The sequence below is a fragment of the Amblyomma americanum genome, chromosome 2, assembly GCF_052857255.1.
Source record: "Amblyomma americanum isolate KBUSLIRL-KWMA chromosome 2, ASM5285725v1, whole genome shotgun sequence".
Taxonomy (NCBI): Eukaryota; Metazoa; Arthropoda; class Arachnida; order Ixodida; family Ixodidae; genus Amblyomma; species Amblyomma americanum.
The window spans coordinates 146,640,942-146,654,600 of record NC_135498.1 but is presented as its reverse complement, the minus strand read 5'-3'; the positions used below and the strand labels follow the sequence as shown (position 1 = coordinate 146,654,600).

The following is a 13,659-nucleotide window of genomic DNA, read 5'->3' as shown; positions in this document are numbered from 1 at the left end:
TGCAACACCAGGTATTTGTTTTTGTGCTCCCTTAGCCGGCCAGTAGCGTAAACGTCCTCAGCGCTGAACGCATTACTTATCAAATGAAAGGGGGATTTTATGCACACCCCCTCGAGTGCTGCACAAATTTTCACGCCGGCCGTGCACAACAGCTCTGTTGTACTTTGTCAGCCGTTCCTGCTCTCACCCTTAAATTTGTTCGAAGTGTCACACAACGCTGTCCGTGCAATATTTTCGTTTTTATTCAATCACTCTTACGATCCCAACATGAAACATTTAAAATAAGACTGTTACATAATGATTGCATTAGTCTCGCCAGGCAAGTTCTCTTCGTATGTTCGAATAATCATTTCCCCCCGACCTTACTAGAGAAACCGTAACATTGCTAATGTTAAGCGCAAGAGGAGCTTTTTGGAGTTTTCAAGTGTTGGACATGCCAATAAGACCCCGGTTATGTCGTAGCGGATTTGCGAGGCTTACCTCTGTTCGCTCCACAAGAAATGACCCTGCAACGGCCTGACCTGTCCAAGCTCTTAAGTGACACCCGTCTAGGCTGTTGTCGGACATATCTTTCTATGGCAGTCCACCATTCTGTACCACTTCCTCTACCCTTTAGTGGGCTGATCCTGCAGAATGGCATTAAGGCTGGCCAAACTAGTAAATCTCTTAAGCTACCAATGCATGTCGCGAATGCATGCAGGACACATAATTTTCCTTGAAATTTAGGTTACTTTAAGAGAGCAGTCTGCCAAGCGCCAATTACCAAGGCGCCCAGATTCCACCTATCATTCCGTTTTCATAGTACCTGACAAGTTTTGTTCTTTAGATAGCAATGAACGAGAGAAACAGAGCCTAAACACTCCCTCTCTTCCTACGCTTTGGAACATACATATTTTGTGGTTGCTGTTAACAGTTCCCTCTTGAAATGCAGCGTACGTTTAAATTCTCTTATTTACGGCTTATTTAAAAAATAACTGTCAACTTTTACTCCTAGAGAGACAAAGCAAAAGAAGTTGTATCCATTGTAGATGAATTTCTATGCACGTCTTCTTGCACTAACTTTCAATAGATTGCGTCAGCCAAGATCAGCGAAAAACCGTGGTAACCGCGCAAGGCTCGCCAGGCCACCACACACACCGTGCAGCGACCTAGTTATTTTTGGAAGTGAAACAGTTGAAATTCCCTTCCCTACTAGTCTTTCAGCTTCATTGCCAAGAAAAGTTGTAATTGGCTATAGCTACTGCGAACCTTACCAAAGGGTTCATTGCAGTCATCCAGGCAAAATAAAAATCATATTGGCGCGAGGATTTGTAGTGCTCATTTATTTATGCTCAAAACTGACGGTATGCAGCTTTCTTACTGGTGTCTGATGAGAGATGTGAAAAGACTTATCTTGAATGATCACAACCACGTTCAGCTGCTTCTAGGTTGTACGAGAATATCGTAGACGCTATTCGCACCTTATCCGCAAATTTCTCTGCCTGATTTAAATTGAGCACGGCTCAAAGCAGCAATGATTCTGTGCTTCGACGACCACCGAGCACGCTTGTTGCTAGCGCTGCTGCCCGTCGTTCCTTTCTTTATTAGTATGTCTTGGATTCACAATGCAACGAACAACTCGACGACGGCGATAGCAAATATCATGCTCCACAGTAGTCGGTGCACAGAATCAAAGCCCCTCTTGGTCACACTCTATTTGAAGCACGCAACGAATTTTCTAGATAAGGTGCGAAATGCATTGACGATAATCGCATACAACCTAGAAACTGGGGTGCGTGGTTGCAATCACTCGAGGTAAGGCGATCACATGTCTCATCAAAAATAAAGTGATAAAGCCACAAGCCCACCCCTCGCTTAAAAAAGCATAGACCAGATACTTCACAGTACAAAGTGTTGTAGCCGAGAGCGAAGAGGCAGAGCCGTGGTAACGAGCAACGAGACGATTTATTGGCATTCCCATGCCGGGCCGAGAATGCACTATGGCCGCGGAAAGCAGCGCTTATATAGCGCTGAGACACGCGCTATCAATGTGACGTCACAAGCGCTTCGCACGACCCCACACTCCTTCCCACACTGCTTCCCACACTGCTTATGGGCTGTACAAATCGGGAGGTTTCCTTGCACGAGCACTGCATCGAAAAGTCTGTGCCCATTGAGGGGATGCCGGTCTTCGAAGAGGAGATGGCGGTGCAAAATCTTGGCGTGGACTGGCATTCCGCTGACACGCGGGAGCCGAGTCTTCGAGTCGCTCGGGCGATGCTGCCGCAGAGCTCTTAGACTCCAGCACGGGAACAGGAGGCCTCGCAGCAGACGCCTCCAGCACAGGGCCTGAAATTGAACTTGGCCCCAAACAGGGAGGCTCACGGTGCCCTTGTTCGTCACTGTCAAAAAAGCACAGACGTTAATTGTCTGCATGCACGAATCTGTTCCCGAGTCCTACCCGCACAATGCACGTAACGGCACTGCACCTTTTTCAATGACCCCAGGCAACCAGCTGCCCTCACCCGGACAAAGGCCTTAGACCAGAACCCTTTCACCCTCTTCAAATGACCTCCAGGGCCCTCTTTCTTCACCGGCTTGGCCCTTAACTTTGGACAAATGTTTTTCTATACGTCTCTCCAGGTCTGGCTGTAGCAGAGATAGGCGAGTGCGGTGTCTCCCCCAAAGGAACAGTTCGACTGGCGTTTGCTCCGTTGTGGTAGGGGTGTTTCGGTACCTGAACAGGAACATGTCAATTCAGTGTTGTAGAGTTTTACTGATTCCCGATGACCTTTCGTCCAGAAGCTGTTCCAGAAGATCCAGTTTAACTGTCTGGACGCACCTCTCGGCGCTTCCATTTGACGGCGGGTGGTACGGAGGCGTCCTGGTATGACGGACTCCGTTTTTCGCAGAAAGTCTGTGAAGTTCTTTGCAGTGAGCTGTGGCCCGTTGTCCGTAACTACCTTGTGCGGAAGACCATATGTTTCAAACACACTGCGCCGCTTTTCAATAGTCCTCTCTGTCGTTGCTGAATTCATCACAACACTTCTACTCATTTCAAGTGTGCATCCACCCACTGGTTGTTTGGGAATGTGAAATCTAGGTAGATTCGCTGCTATTTGTGACTAGGCCAACCCCAAGTTTGTAGTGGGGCCTTCGGCAAAGCATTCTGCGTCAAGTGGCAAGTGCAGCAACCTTTAACACACTCAATGTTTTGGGTTAACTGAGACCACCAGACATAGCTCCGCGCGAGCATTTTCATACGCGTAACTCCAGGGTGACCTTCGAGCAAAAGTGACAACAATTTTTTCGAAAGCAGTGGGGAACAATCACACGATTTCTCCACGTAACGCACTGCTGGTCTACGGACAGTTCATGCCGACGAACAATGTACGGGGACAATTTACTGTCAGCTACATGTGTAAGCCAAACACCCATCGTGTACATCAACACTTTAGATAGCACTTTATCCGTGCTCGTTTCCTTCCTAATCGCGTCCGCAGACAAGAGAAGTTCATTGACAATCGAGAAAAAACGTACGTAATCTGAGACATTTTGATCATTCGCCAACGGCAAGCGCGAAAGTGCGTCAGCGTTTCCAACATCGTTGCTCTTACGATACACCCATTTTAATTGTACGCCGCTAGGATCAAAGCCCAGCGTTGCATGCGTGCCGCTGACATTACTGGAACGGGCTTGCCGTGCGCCAGAAGGGTAGCTAATGGCTCGCGACCTGAATAAATTATGAAGCTACGCCCAAACAGGTGCTTGCGAAACTTCTTCAACCCAAATACCACGGCGAGAGCCTCTTTTTCAATGTGAGCATAACCTTGATCTGGTTTGCTCAGCGCCCTAGGCGCATATGCAATTGGCTTTTCCTCTCTACCAAACTTATCAAAGAGAATGGCGCCAACGCCATACGTGGATGCGTCACACAAGCCCTATCGCTTTGTTGGGGTCGTAGTATGTCAAAACATTATCTTTGGTTAGCCACGTTTTACTTTCCTGAAACACTTGCTCTGCCTCACGTGACCACTTAGAGCCTTTTATTGGTTTACAACATCGTACAATGGCCTCAGCCTTGCAGCCATGTTGGGAAAAAAACTTTCTATAAAAGTTAATCAAACCCAGGTAGGCTCGCAACTGTGCCTCATGCTGTGCGGCCAGCGCCTCCGTTATCACCTTCACTTTTTCATCTGACGCGCGTATGAACTTTTCGTCAAGGATGTGCCCCAAGTACAAGACGGACGTTTGAAATAGCTTGCACTTTTCTTTATTCATTCTTATGCCTCTGTCCTGAAACCGTGACAGCACAGTTTCTACTTTATCAAAACACTCATCAAATGTAGCCCCTTCTGTCAGCACGTCTTCCAGATAGCACACTACACGATCAAGTCCCTTCAACACGCCATCCATGACTGCTTGAAAGATTGAAGGTGCACTCGTAATGCCATTGTATAAACGCGTTTACTTGAACAATCCCTGGTGTATGTTGACCACGACTAGCGACTGCGCCTGCGGATGCAACTACAGCTGCTAATATGCAGTAGACAAATCAAGCAGCGTAAAATATTTACTTCCTGAAGTTTTTGCAAACAGATCCTTCATAACGGGAAGGGGGTAGTGTCCGTTATTAGGCATGCATTTAGCGTCACTTTGAAATCCGCACACACCCTGATCTGGTTGTTCGGTTTAGGCACGACAACTTGTGCTGTCGCCCACTCACTCTGTTTGACTGGTACTAACACTCCTTCCTTCACGAGATTCTACAATTCTGAAGACACTGCTTCCCTAATCGCAAATGGCACTGGTCACGCTTTACAAAAAACTGGTGTACTATCATCTTTCAGCAACAATTTAATGACAATGTTCTCTATCAAGCATTTTGACAACAGTGAAGGCGGACAGGCGGGCGCAGGTGGAGGATTATTCAGGGAAGTGCATGGTAGATGCGATGGCCAAAGCCCAGGAGGTTGTAGGAGACAACATGGATGGCGAACACCTTGTTGTCCATTCTGGTCCCAACGATGTGCTGAAGAGGAAGAGCCAGAATCTCGAAAAGCAATTAGAAGTGGGGACGTGTAGGCTTAGAGATGCCTCTGGGAGTGTGCATGTGACCATATGCACAATCCCAGAGGTCGAGAGGCAGTCTAGCGAAATAGAAAGGAGGGTTGTTGAGACTAACCATGTAGTTAGGTTAATGAGTCGACGATTAGCATACGGGGTAATGGAAGTAAACAGGGAAGTGTACGAGGCCCGCCCCCACCCTAATGCACGGGATGGCATTCACAACGGTGGTGCCACTGGCAAGAGGTTGGGTAGTAGGATAGGTCGCCAGGAAACAGCTTTTTTGGGGGGACCCAGAGCTTTGAGGGAACCAGAGTAGAGAAGGATGAACCAAGGTCAAAGAGGCGATAGAACCATAGGAGAAGAAATAGACACAAGCGCCAGGGCCAAGTTAATTCAGATATAAGTTTCTTTAACATGCAAGGTGGCAGGAATAGACTGAAATGGGAGGAAATAGAAGAACAATTAAGGCAGGAGGAATTAATGGTATATGGTTTAGTGGAACCGCATCTTAGAGACATGGAGCAACCACCCTGTAACCAAGATTACGCATGGAATATTGCAATAGAACAGAGGGCAGCAGAAAAGGGGATAGAATTGGGTCATTCGTTCATAATAATAATAATAATAATAATAATAATAATAATAATAATAATAATAATAATAATAATAATAATAATAATAATAATAATAATAATAATAATAATAATAATAATAATAATAAATGGTTTTGAGTGAAAGGAAATGCCGCAGTTTCTGTCTCATATATCGTTGGACACCTTAACCGCGCCGTAAGAGAAGGGATAAAGGAGGGAGTGAAAGAAGAATGGAAGAAAGAGGTGCCGTAGTGGAGGGCTCCGGAATAATTTCGACCACCTGGGGATCTTTGACACACACTGACATCGCACAGCACACGGGCGCCTTAGCGTTTTGCCTCCATCAAAACGCAGCCACCGCGCTCGGGTTCGAACCCGGGAACTCCGGATCAGTAGTCTAGCGGACTAACCACTGAGCCACCGCGCCGGGTAAAGCATTTATTAATAAAAGTAAAAATTTTCAAAGGCTTAAACTGAGTTGCAAGGAACATTTATGGCTAAAAGGAAAAGTGGGAGGGGAGCAAACACTCCTTGGCTTTGTATGCCTGTGGACAGGAGCTAATTCCAAAGAGGAAAGCAAGAAAACGTTAGAATGTTTTGCAAGCGACATTGATGAGCTAGGAGGACAGGGTGAGATAATTATATTAGGCGACATGAATGCACACGTAGGAAACCTGGATAGGTACGTAGAATTGACAGGACGCATGCTGCTGGATATGTGTGACAGGCATGATTTAATTGTATGCAACAGCACCGAGAAGTGTAAACGGCTCATAACATGGGAGGCGGGGAGTCTGCACTCGACTATAGATTAAGCACTAATGTAACAGGGGATGCATAATAGATTAGGGATAATGAGCATAGATGAACATGGTTCCAGAAATACAGGTAGTGACCAAAAACGTATCAAGTTTAGTTTCAGAAGAAAAGCCATTGTAGGACTGAAGCGAGATGAACAATCAGAGGAGAAGTTTTACTGAGAAAAGCAATTGGAAGCAGCAGCCAAACAAACTGAGAAAGTAATTTTTGAGAATAATGAAACAGAATGGACATGTACCAAATTAACTCGATTACTCGAGCTAGAGGTAGCTAAGGTACGAGTCAAGCCAAAAAAGAAAAGACGCAAGCCCAAGAATTGGTGGCATGAGGAGGTCAAGGTGGCGATAGAGAAACGTCAGGAAGTGTGCAGGGAACACAGATATTCCAAGAACAGGGGGAAACCAGAAGCTGAAGTAGAGAGAAAATGGGATACCCCCATAAAGTGCAGACGGGAAGCATCCTATTTGATTTATAAAAAAATAAGAAGAAAGGCTGTCCAATGCATGTCAAAATTAAAACAAAGGATAGAAAAGCAGCTCAGAAAATCTTGAAACATCTAACTACAATGAGTAATAAGACAAGACCAGAGCAAAGGTTTATTGTTACAGATCAGAGAATTCGACTAGAAGGGGATGAACAAAATGAAACACATAGGAACAAGGATGACAGAAAAATTTAAAGAAAGTGTTGCACATAATTTTTCGAATGAGGAAAGACCGGTTACTGCAATTGCTTCACTTGAGCAAATAAAGTGGGAAAGGGCAGAGAAGAAGGTTCCTAGTGGCACGTCAACAGGACCAGATGGTATTCTGATTATGTTAAAAAGGCTAGGACCGAAATCCAAGCAAACATTAATACAGGTAGTGAATAAAAGGATAGTGGATGGCGAAGTCCTCGATGAAAGGCGATTAAGTAGAATTAACATGATAGATAAGGAAAGGGGGGACAAAGCTGATGCAACTACCGTCTCATAACAGCGATATCTGTGGTTTACAGGGTGGTGATGCAGATTATAAAGGACAGGCTGCAGGCTTGCGTGTGGAGAACGAAGGGGTGCTAGAGGAGCTACAAAATTGGTTCCGGAAACAAAGAAGGTTCGAGGAAAATCTGTTTTCATTGACGCAGTGTATGAACATTGCTGAAAAGGAACACAGGCCCCTATGGCTAGCATTTCTGGATATTAGGGGAGCCTATGACAACGTAATTCAAGAGTATTTGGGGGACATACTGGGAACATTGGCTATGGAAGATGGAGTAGTTAATCTTTTAAAAGATATATATATATATATATATATATATATATATATATATATATATATATATATATATATATATATATATATATATATGTATATATATATATATATATATATATATATATAATTTTAACAGTGTGTTATAAAATGGGAAAAAATGTATCAGGTCCTATAGAGAGAGCGGGGGTTTAGGCGAACAAGGCTTCAACCTTTCTTTTTTCAAGCAAGGGGAATGGATTAAACAGTCATTACCGGTTCTAATATACGCGGATCATACAGTGCTAATAGCTGAAAAGGAAGATTTCCAGAAGGTGATAGACATTTGTGGTACAGAGGGAGATAGATGAGGTTCCAATTTAAGTCAGGAAAAATCTGCAATCTGCAGTCATGATATTTAATGATGAGGGCGGTGAGCCCGGAATACAGGTGTTCACGCTAGGAGTAGTGGATGAGTACAAGTATCTTAGGTTGTTGATAAATAACGGCGCTGAGTATCTGAGAGAGCATGAAAAATATGTAATGAATAAAGCTAGTAGGAATGCAGCTGTCATGAAAAATAGGGCACTGTGGAATTGCAATAGGTATGAAGTGGTACGAGGGATCTGTAAAGGGGTTATAGCTCCTAGCCTGACTTTCGATAATGCGGTCCTGTGCATGAGATCAGATGTTCAAGCAAGGTTAGAAATCAAACAATGTGGCATAGGGAGGTTAGATTTGGGAGCACATGGCAGTACACCAAATCAGGGAGTACAGGGTGATATGGGATGGGCGTCGTTTGGGAGCAGAAAAGCTAGCAGTAAGCTAGCTTTGAGGAGCGTTTGAAAAAAATGGGCGAAAAGCAGTGGGCTAGGAAAGTTTTCAGATACCTGTACATAAAGAATATTGACACGAAATTGAGAAAGCGAACTAGAACATTGACAAGCATATATCTGAACAGCAGTAGAGGAAAAAATCAGCAATTATCATTTAAGAAAAGGGAAAAAAAAACAGAGAGCTCTGAGAAAAACAGGAATGCTGATGAAATTGGCACTGGGAACATACAGGATTTTTAAGCAGAAAATTGCCAAAGAAAATATCTATGATAATTGTAGGGGAAGCTCTTTGTTGTTTGAGGCCAGGACGGGAGTTTTCCGGACTAAGAAATATAGAGTCGGGTACCACAAGATAGACACGGTGTGCGTTGCATGCGGAGAGGAGGAGGAAACGGCTGAACACTTGATAATTTTCTGTAAATTTCCTCACCCTACAGTGGAAAGCAGCGGGGCTGATTTATCCAGGGCATTGGGGTTTAAGGACAGTGAAGGGAAGGTGGATTTTAAGCGGGTAGAAGTAACCAAGCGAAGGTTATCTTATCGGTACCTAAAATCAAGACAAGAGTAAAATTTCACAAGTAGGTGGCATGAACCAGCGCCTGATTTAAAGGGTTCAGCCTTGTCCATTCATCCATCCATCATTTCCTAGCGTAAACTAAAAAATCTGGGCGTACTTTTCAAGCAACGCAGATGCTTTGTCAAGGCAAACCCCATGCACACTATACCAGTCTAAATTAAGAGCCGCCAGCCGGTAATGTATCAACAGCACAGTGTTGGTATTCTCTTTTGTCTTCACGACAATTAACGGCAACTGCTTGTGCAGACCGTTGTGCTTTACCGAGATGGTTAGCTTCCCCGTTACCGGCAGCTGTGTGCCTTCGTAAGTTTTCAGATTTAGGCTGCATGGCTCTTTGGGCAGGGTGAGCCAGTATTTCTTGTACAGCGCTTCTAGTACAACTGATACAGACGCCCCCGTGTCAATCTCTATGCGAACATTTTTTTGCTTAATCTTCAGAGAAATTTCGTAAGGTTTGGTGCACTTCTCACATGAGTAAGTATTGTGCAGAACCAGTTCACCCATATCGCTGTCGTCAGCCATGGCGTTCGCAGAGTCTGTACTTCTGTCCCTGCACATCTTCGATAAGTGTCCAACACGGTTACACAACCGACAATGATACTTCCGAAATTTTCTTGTAGACGCTTTATGCTCTGAGCCGCATCGGAAACAGTCCAGCGATTTCGTCGCCCTTGCCCCACCGGGCACCGTAGCAGTTTCTTCTCTACTACGCGGTGAGCGTTTTCCGGCGTCTTGCTTTCGGTGAAGAACGCTGACGATCCCTTGCCTCACGTTTGGCTGAAACTCCTGGCTTTCCTTGCGGGCCAAGTCGATATTCCTCGCGATATCGCAGGCAGTTTTAAACGTTAGCTTGCTCTCCTTCGGCAATTCCGCTTGCGTTTCTTCGTAACAGAGCCCGGCCACAAAACGGTCGCGAAGAGCCTCGTCCAGAAACGTTCCGAAGTCGCAGGACGCCGCCAACCACTTCAACTCTATCGCGAACGCTGCCGCTGTTTCGCCTTCTTGCTGGAAACGCCGGTTACATTTTAACCGCTCTGCAATTACAGAGGGTTTTGGTACATACTGCTCTCGGAGGGTTTGCGCCAGCTGTGTATGTGTCTTCCTTTCCGGCTTCTCCAGTTCCAGCAAAGTTTTTAGAGTCTTGTAGGCTTTCTTCCCAATTGCCGTTATGAACACTAAGACCTTCAATTCGTCGCTAACCTTAGAAGCCTTAAAGAAGTGGTCGAATCTCTCCACGTTGGACTCGATATCTTCGCCGCCCTCTTCGATGAACTGATCAAACTTCCACTCATCGCCACCCTGCCAGTCTCCTCGCAGCACGCTCCGGGATCGCCGCTAGTGGTTTCTTGACCCAACGGGATTGTGATACCATTCTCGTCGCCAGTATGTTGCAGCCGAGAGCGATGAGGCAGAGCCAGGGTAACGAGCAACGTAGACTCTTTATTGGCACGCCCGTGCCGGGTCGAGAATGAACTATGCCCGCGGAACGCAGCACTTGTATAGCGCTGAGAGGTGCACTATCGATGTGACGTCACACGCGCTTCGCACGAATAGAAAGAGAGGCAAAAATAAATGCTGGTAATGCAAACAAAAGGCGTCCTTTGGCGTCATAACAAGGCTTCAGGCGCACAACGTGCACAGTTCTGGACGCGAACGGCGCCGCTAAAATGCTCCGAATTCATCGGGGACAACCTCGTAGTGAAGTTATCCGACTAGGCGAAGAATCTTCTACGGCCGAAGTAGAGGCACAAAAGTTGTTTACTAAACCCGCGGCAAAGAATGGCCGTCCACCCCCAGACATGGTCCCCGGGTTTGTATTTCGTGTAGCTTGGGCGTGTGACGTCGGCGTAGAAAGAAAAAGGAACAAGCATGCCAACTAGCACTATGCCATATATCGATAAAACTGAACGCAGCATATTCTTTAAACATAGATAAAAAGCATGGCAGTGCCGCAAAACCAGTGTCAGCAGACAAGTTTTTGCATCATCTTTTGGTGCGGAGGAAAAATATTTAGCTAAGATTTTTCTTCAACTACAGTCCCTGACTTTTCAAGAATAATCTTTGCAAGGAGAAGTGTCGTATGGGTCTTTTACTCATAAGCTTTTGTTATTGTTATCCCTTCCTTGAGATACATAATAAAACAGGGACAATCAAACATTTTTTCTCTTTTGGAAGTACGGACAATCCAAACATTTTGCGCTTAACCTTTTCTGCGCAGATTATCAAGGAATAACTAAGAAAAATCAGTACCGATAAAATATGTTAGCTAATAACGCGCGATCATTCAAAAAGCAATAGAGATCTTTATCATAGCTTATACCGCTACTGCACACCGCGTGCCGCCACTGGGAATGCGCATTTCGCGCTGAGGGCGCTAGGTGGCTCCAAGTGCCGGCAAACTGCAGGCGCACCTCCCGCGTCGGTACCACCTTTCGCAGTGACGGCGCACGGTTAGCGGTAACATTAACATCAAACACTTGTTACTGCTCACAAAACGTGTGAAACCGGTAGGCCGCTAATTCCCTTTCCTCGGCAACTTGTCCGAGCTGTGTGACAGACTAACCCAAATGCCTTAAGGAAATTTGAAGGTCCAGAGGCAGCAAAGAATTTTTTGCCCAAAAAATGCCTTTCATTCTGTTAAGATTTTTCAGAAAATAACAATCGAGTTTTTGAATCCTGGCTAGAAGTCGCTCGTTGAAATCCTCCCCTTTCTTCAAGCAGATTCCTCAAAGTTGCGCCAAACATTTGGTTGGAAAGCGCTGGCTACTGAGAACACCTTGTCATCAAACTGTTTGTGAGCTGTATGTTGAAACAAGAACCCGCCGTCCAAATTGTATGTGGATAATTTACGACACTCCCCGACAAAGGGTTAACTTAATAGCTAAGCGGGAAATTAAATTTCCCAGGAACAAACCGGGCTGCACGTTTCCGAATGCTGTCAAGCTCGTCAACGCAGATCTTGCTGTCAACATACCAAGCACAGCACGCGTTTTTGAAGCTGGATGTAACATTGGTCGCTAAAGCTCCTCTTTACGTGTTGTTAGAGGGGTTTGAATCTTCTGCACAGAAAGTTGAGTACGCGGCTAATTTTTGTAGGTCACGAATGAACGTGGCCATTCAAACAAATATTGCCAGAAAATATAGCGCACCAGTGCTTATAATTATGAAGAGCGATAGTATTTGTGCCGACAGGAAGTATTCTAAAAGTAGTAGTCGCCTTGTAATAATAAATTGCACTATATGCATTTTGAAAGACTGGAGCCCAGACCCTGAAATCTTCAGGCAGCCTTTCCTGTGGTGAGGCAACTTTATGACAATATGAAAGCTTCCTTAATAAGGAGCCCTCATTCATGGCTTGCTTTGCGGCTACTCTGCGTAAAGCAGCTTTGAAGCTACCTTCATGCGTCCTTTCACCGCTCCTGGCCCAGGGCGAGCGCTTCACCTCAGTGCTGCCCCACATCATGCTTACTTGTGCATGCGCCAGTAGCTGCTGCTGGCAGGCGGCGAGAACGCAGTCGCAAGAAGCGACAGTATGGGCCGGCGGAGTTGGAGGACGCCGGAATGCTAGTATTGCTAGACAAGCTTTTCGTTTGTCTATGGGGATTTTTTTATATTTCGTAAACGAAATTGTATGAAATTGTCTCCGCATTAAAATATTAGGACTTCAATTTAAAAACAGTGTGCCAGACTACCTAACTTTTATAGAACAAAGGCGTCCGCGTAAAACTTCTGACAGGTTTCTTCAAGCCCAGAGGTGCGGTACTCGTTGCCTAGGTGAGCGCGGGTGAGGATAGCTTTCGAAGTACGCTAGCTTTCTCTATCGATAATACGTACAAAGTAGGCATCAACTAAAGCAAGTCAGTGGTCGACGGAAAGGAAGCTTTCCAAGTTAGAGCCTAAGACTCAAATCCCATGCTTATCGCCAAGATGAAAGTTGTGGCTGTTTTTTAGCAATCCGGAATTTTTTTTTATGGAGGATGCATAGCGGTGAAACAAATGAACACCAACGTACAGCCTGATACTAGTGGCCACATTGTCAGACTGGCTGTTGACAAATATTTAAGAATTAAAGATCGTAAAAAGACCCCTGTGGAACACCGGAAGACACAGTAAACATGCATCGCCTTAAACACTATTTAGAATTCTTTCAATGAGACAGGCTTATATCCAACCACTGAAACTGTGCAGGAGGGATATTCACTGCAGATGCGCAGAGCTTTAGAAGTAAGACGGCTTAGGATACTGAGTCAAGTGGCTAGTGAATGACTAAGAAACAGCCCTCAACTATGCCATCAAAAATTAGGGAAGAGAGGATACTATGCGATAATTCCGCAAGCCAGGTATAAGAAGCAAATGTCCTAAAGTCATGTTGAGGTGAGTTAAAGATGTTTGGTGCCACTTCAGTTATTTGTCAGACTAGTTTAAAGACAAAGAAGGTGGAACCATCGAAAACGGACGCAGGACAAAAAAAAATGGGCGGCACTCACAGAACACAGCACTGTTGTGTGTGCGCCTCCTATTTCTTGCTCTGCGTCCTATTTCGCTGGTTCCAC

General features: G+C 45.2%; 2 protein-coding genes across 2 annotated transcripts in view; one reads left to right on the top strand and one right to left on the bottom strand.

The window, feature by feature from the left end:
• LOC144121871 (rifampicin phosphotransferase-like) overlaps positions 1–13,659 on the top strand; it is a 148,366-nt gene that overhangs the window by 58,019 nt on the left and 76,688 nt on the right. The window lies entirely within an intron of this gene.
• Positions 4,910–12,569, bottom strand: LOC144118961 (uncharacterized). Its single transcript, XM_077651718.1, has 3 exons — positions 12,549–12,569; positions 9,368–10,441; positions 4,910–5,011 (listed from the first exon to the last, which is right to left on the bottom strand). The coding sequence occupies exons 1-3, from the start codon at positions 12,567–12,569 to the stop codon at positions 4,910–4,912; spliced, it is 1,197 nt and encodes a 398-aa protein (XP_077507844.1).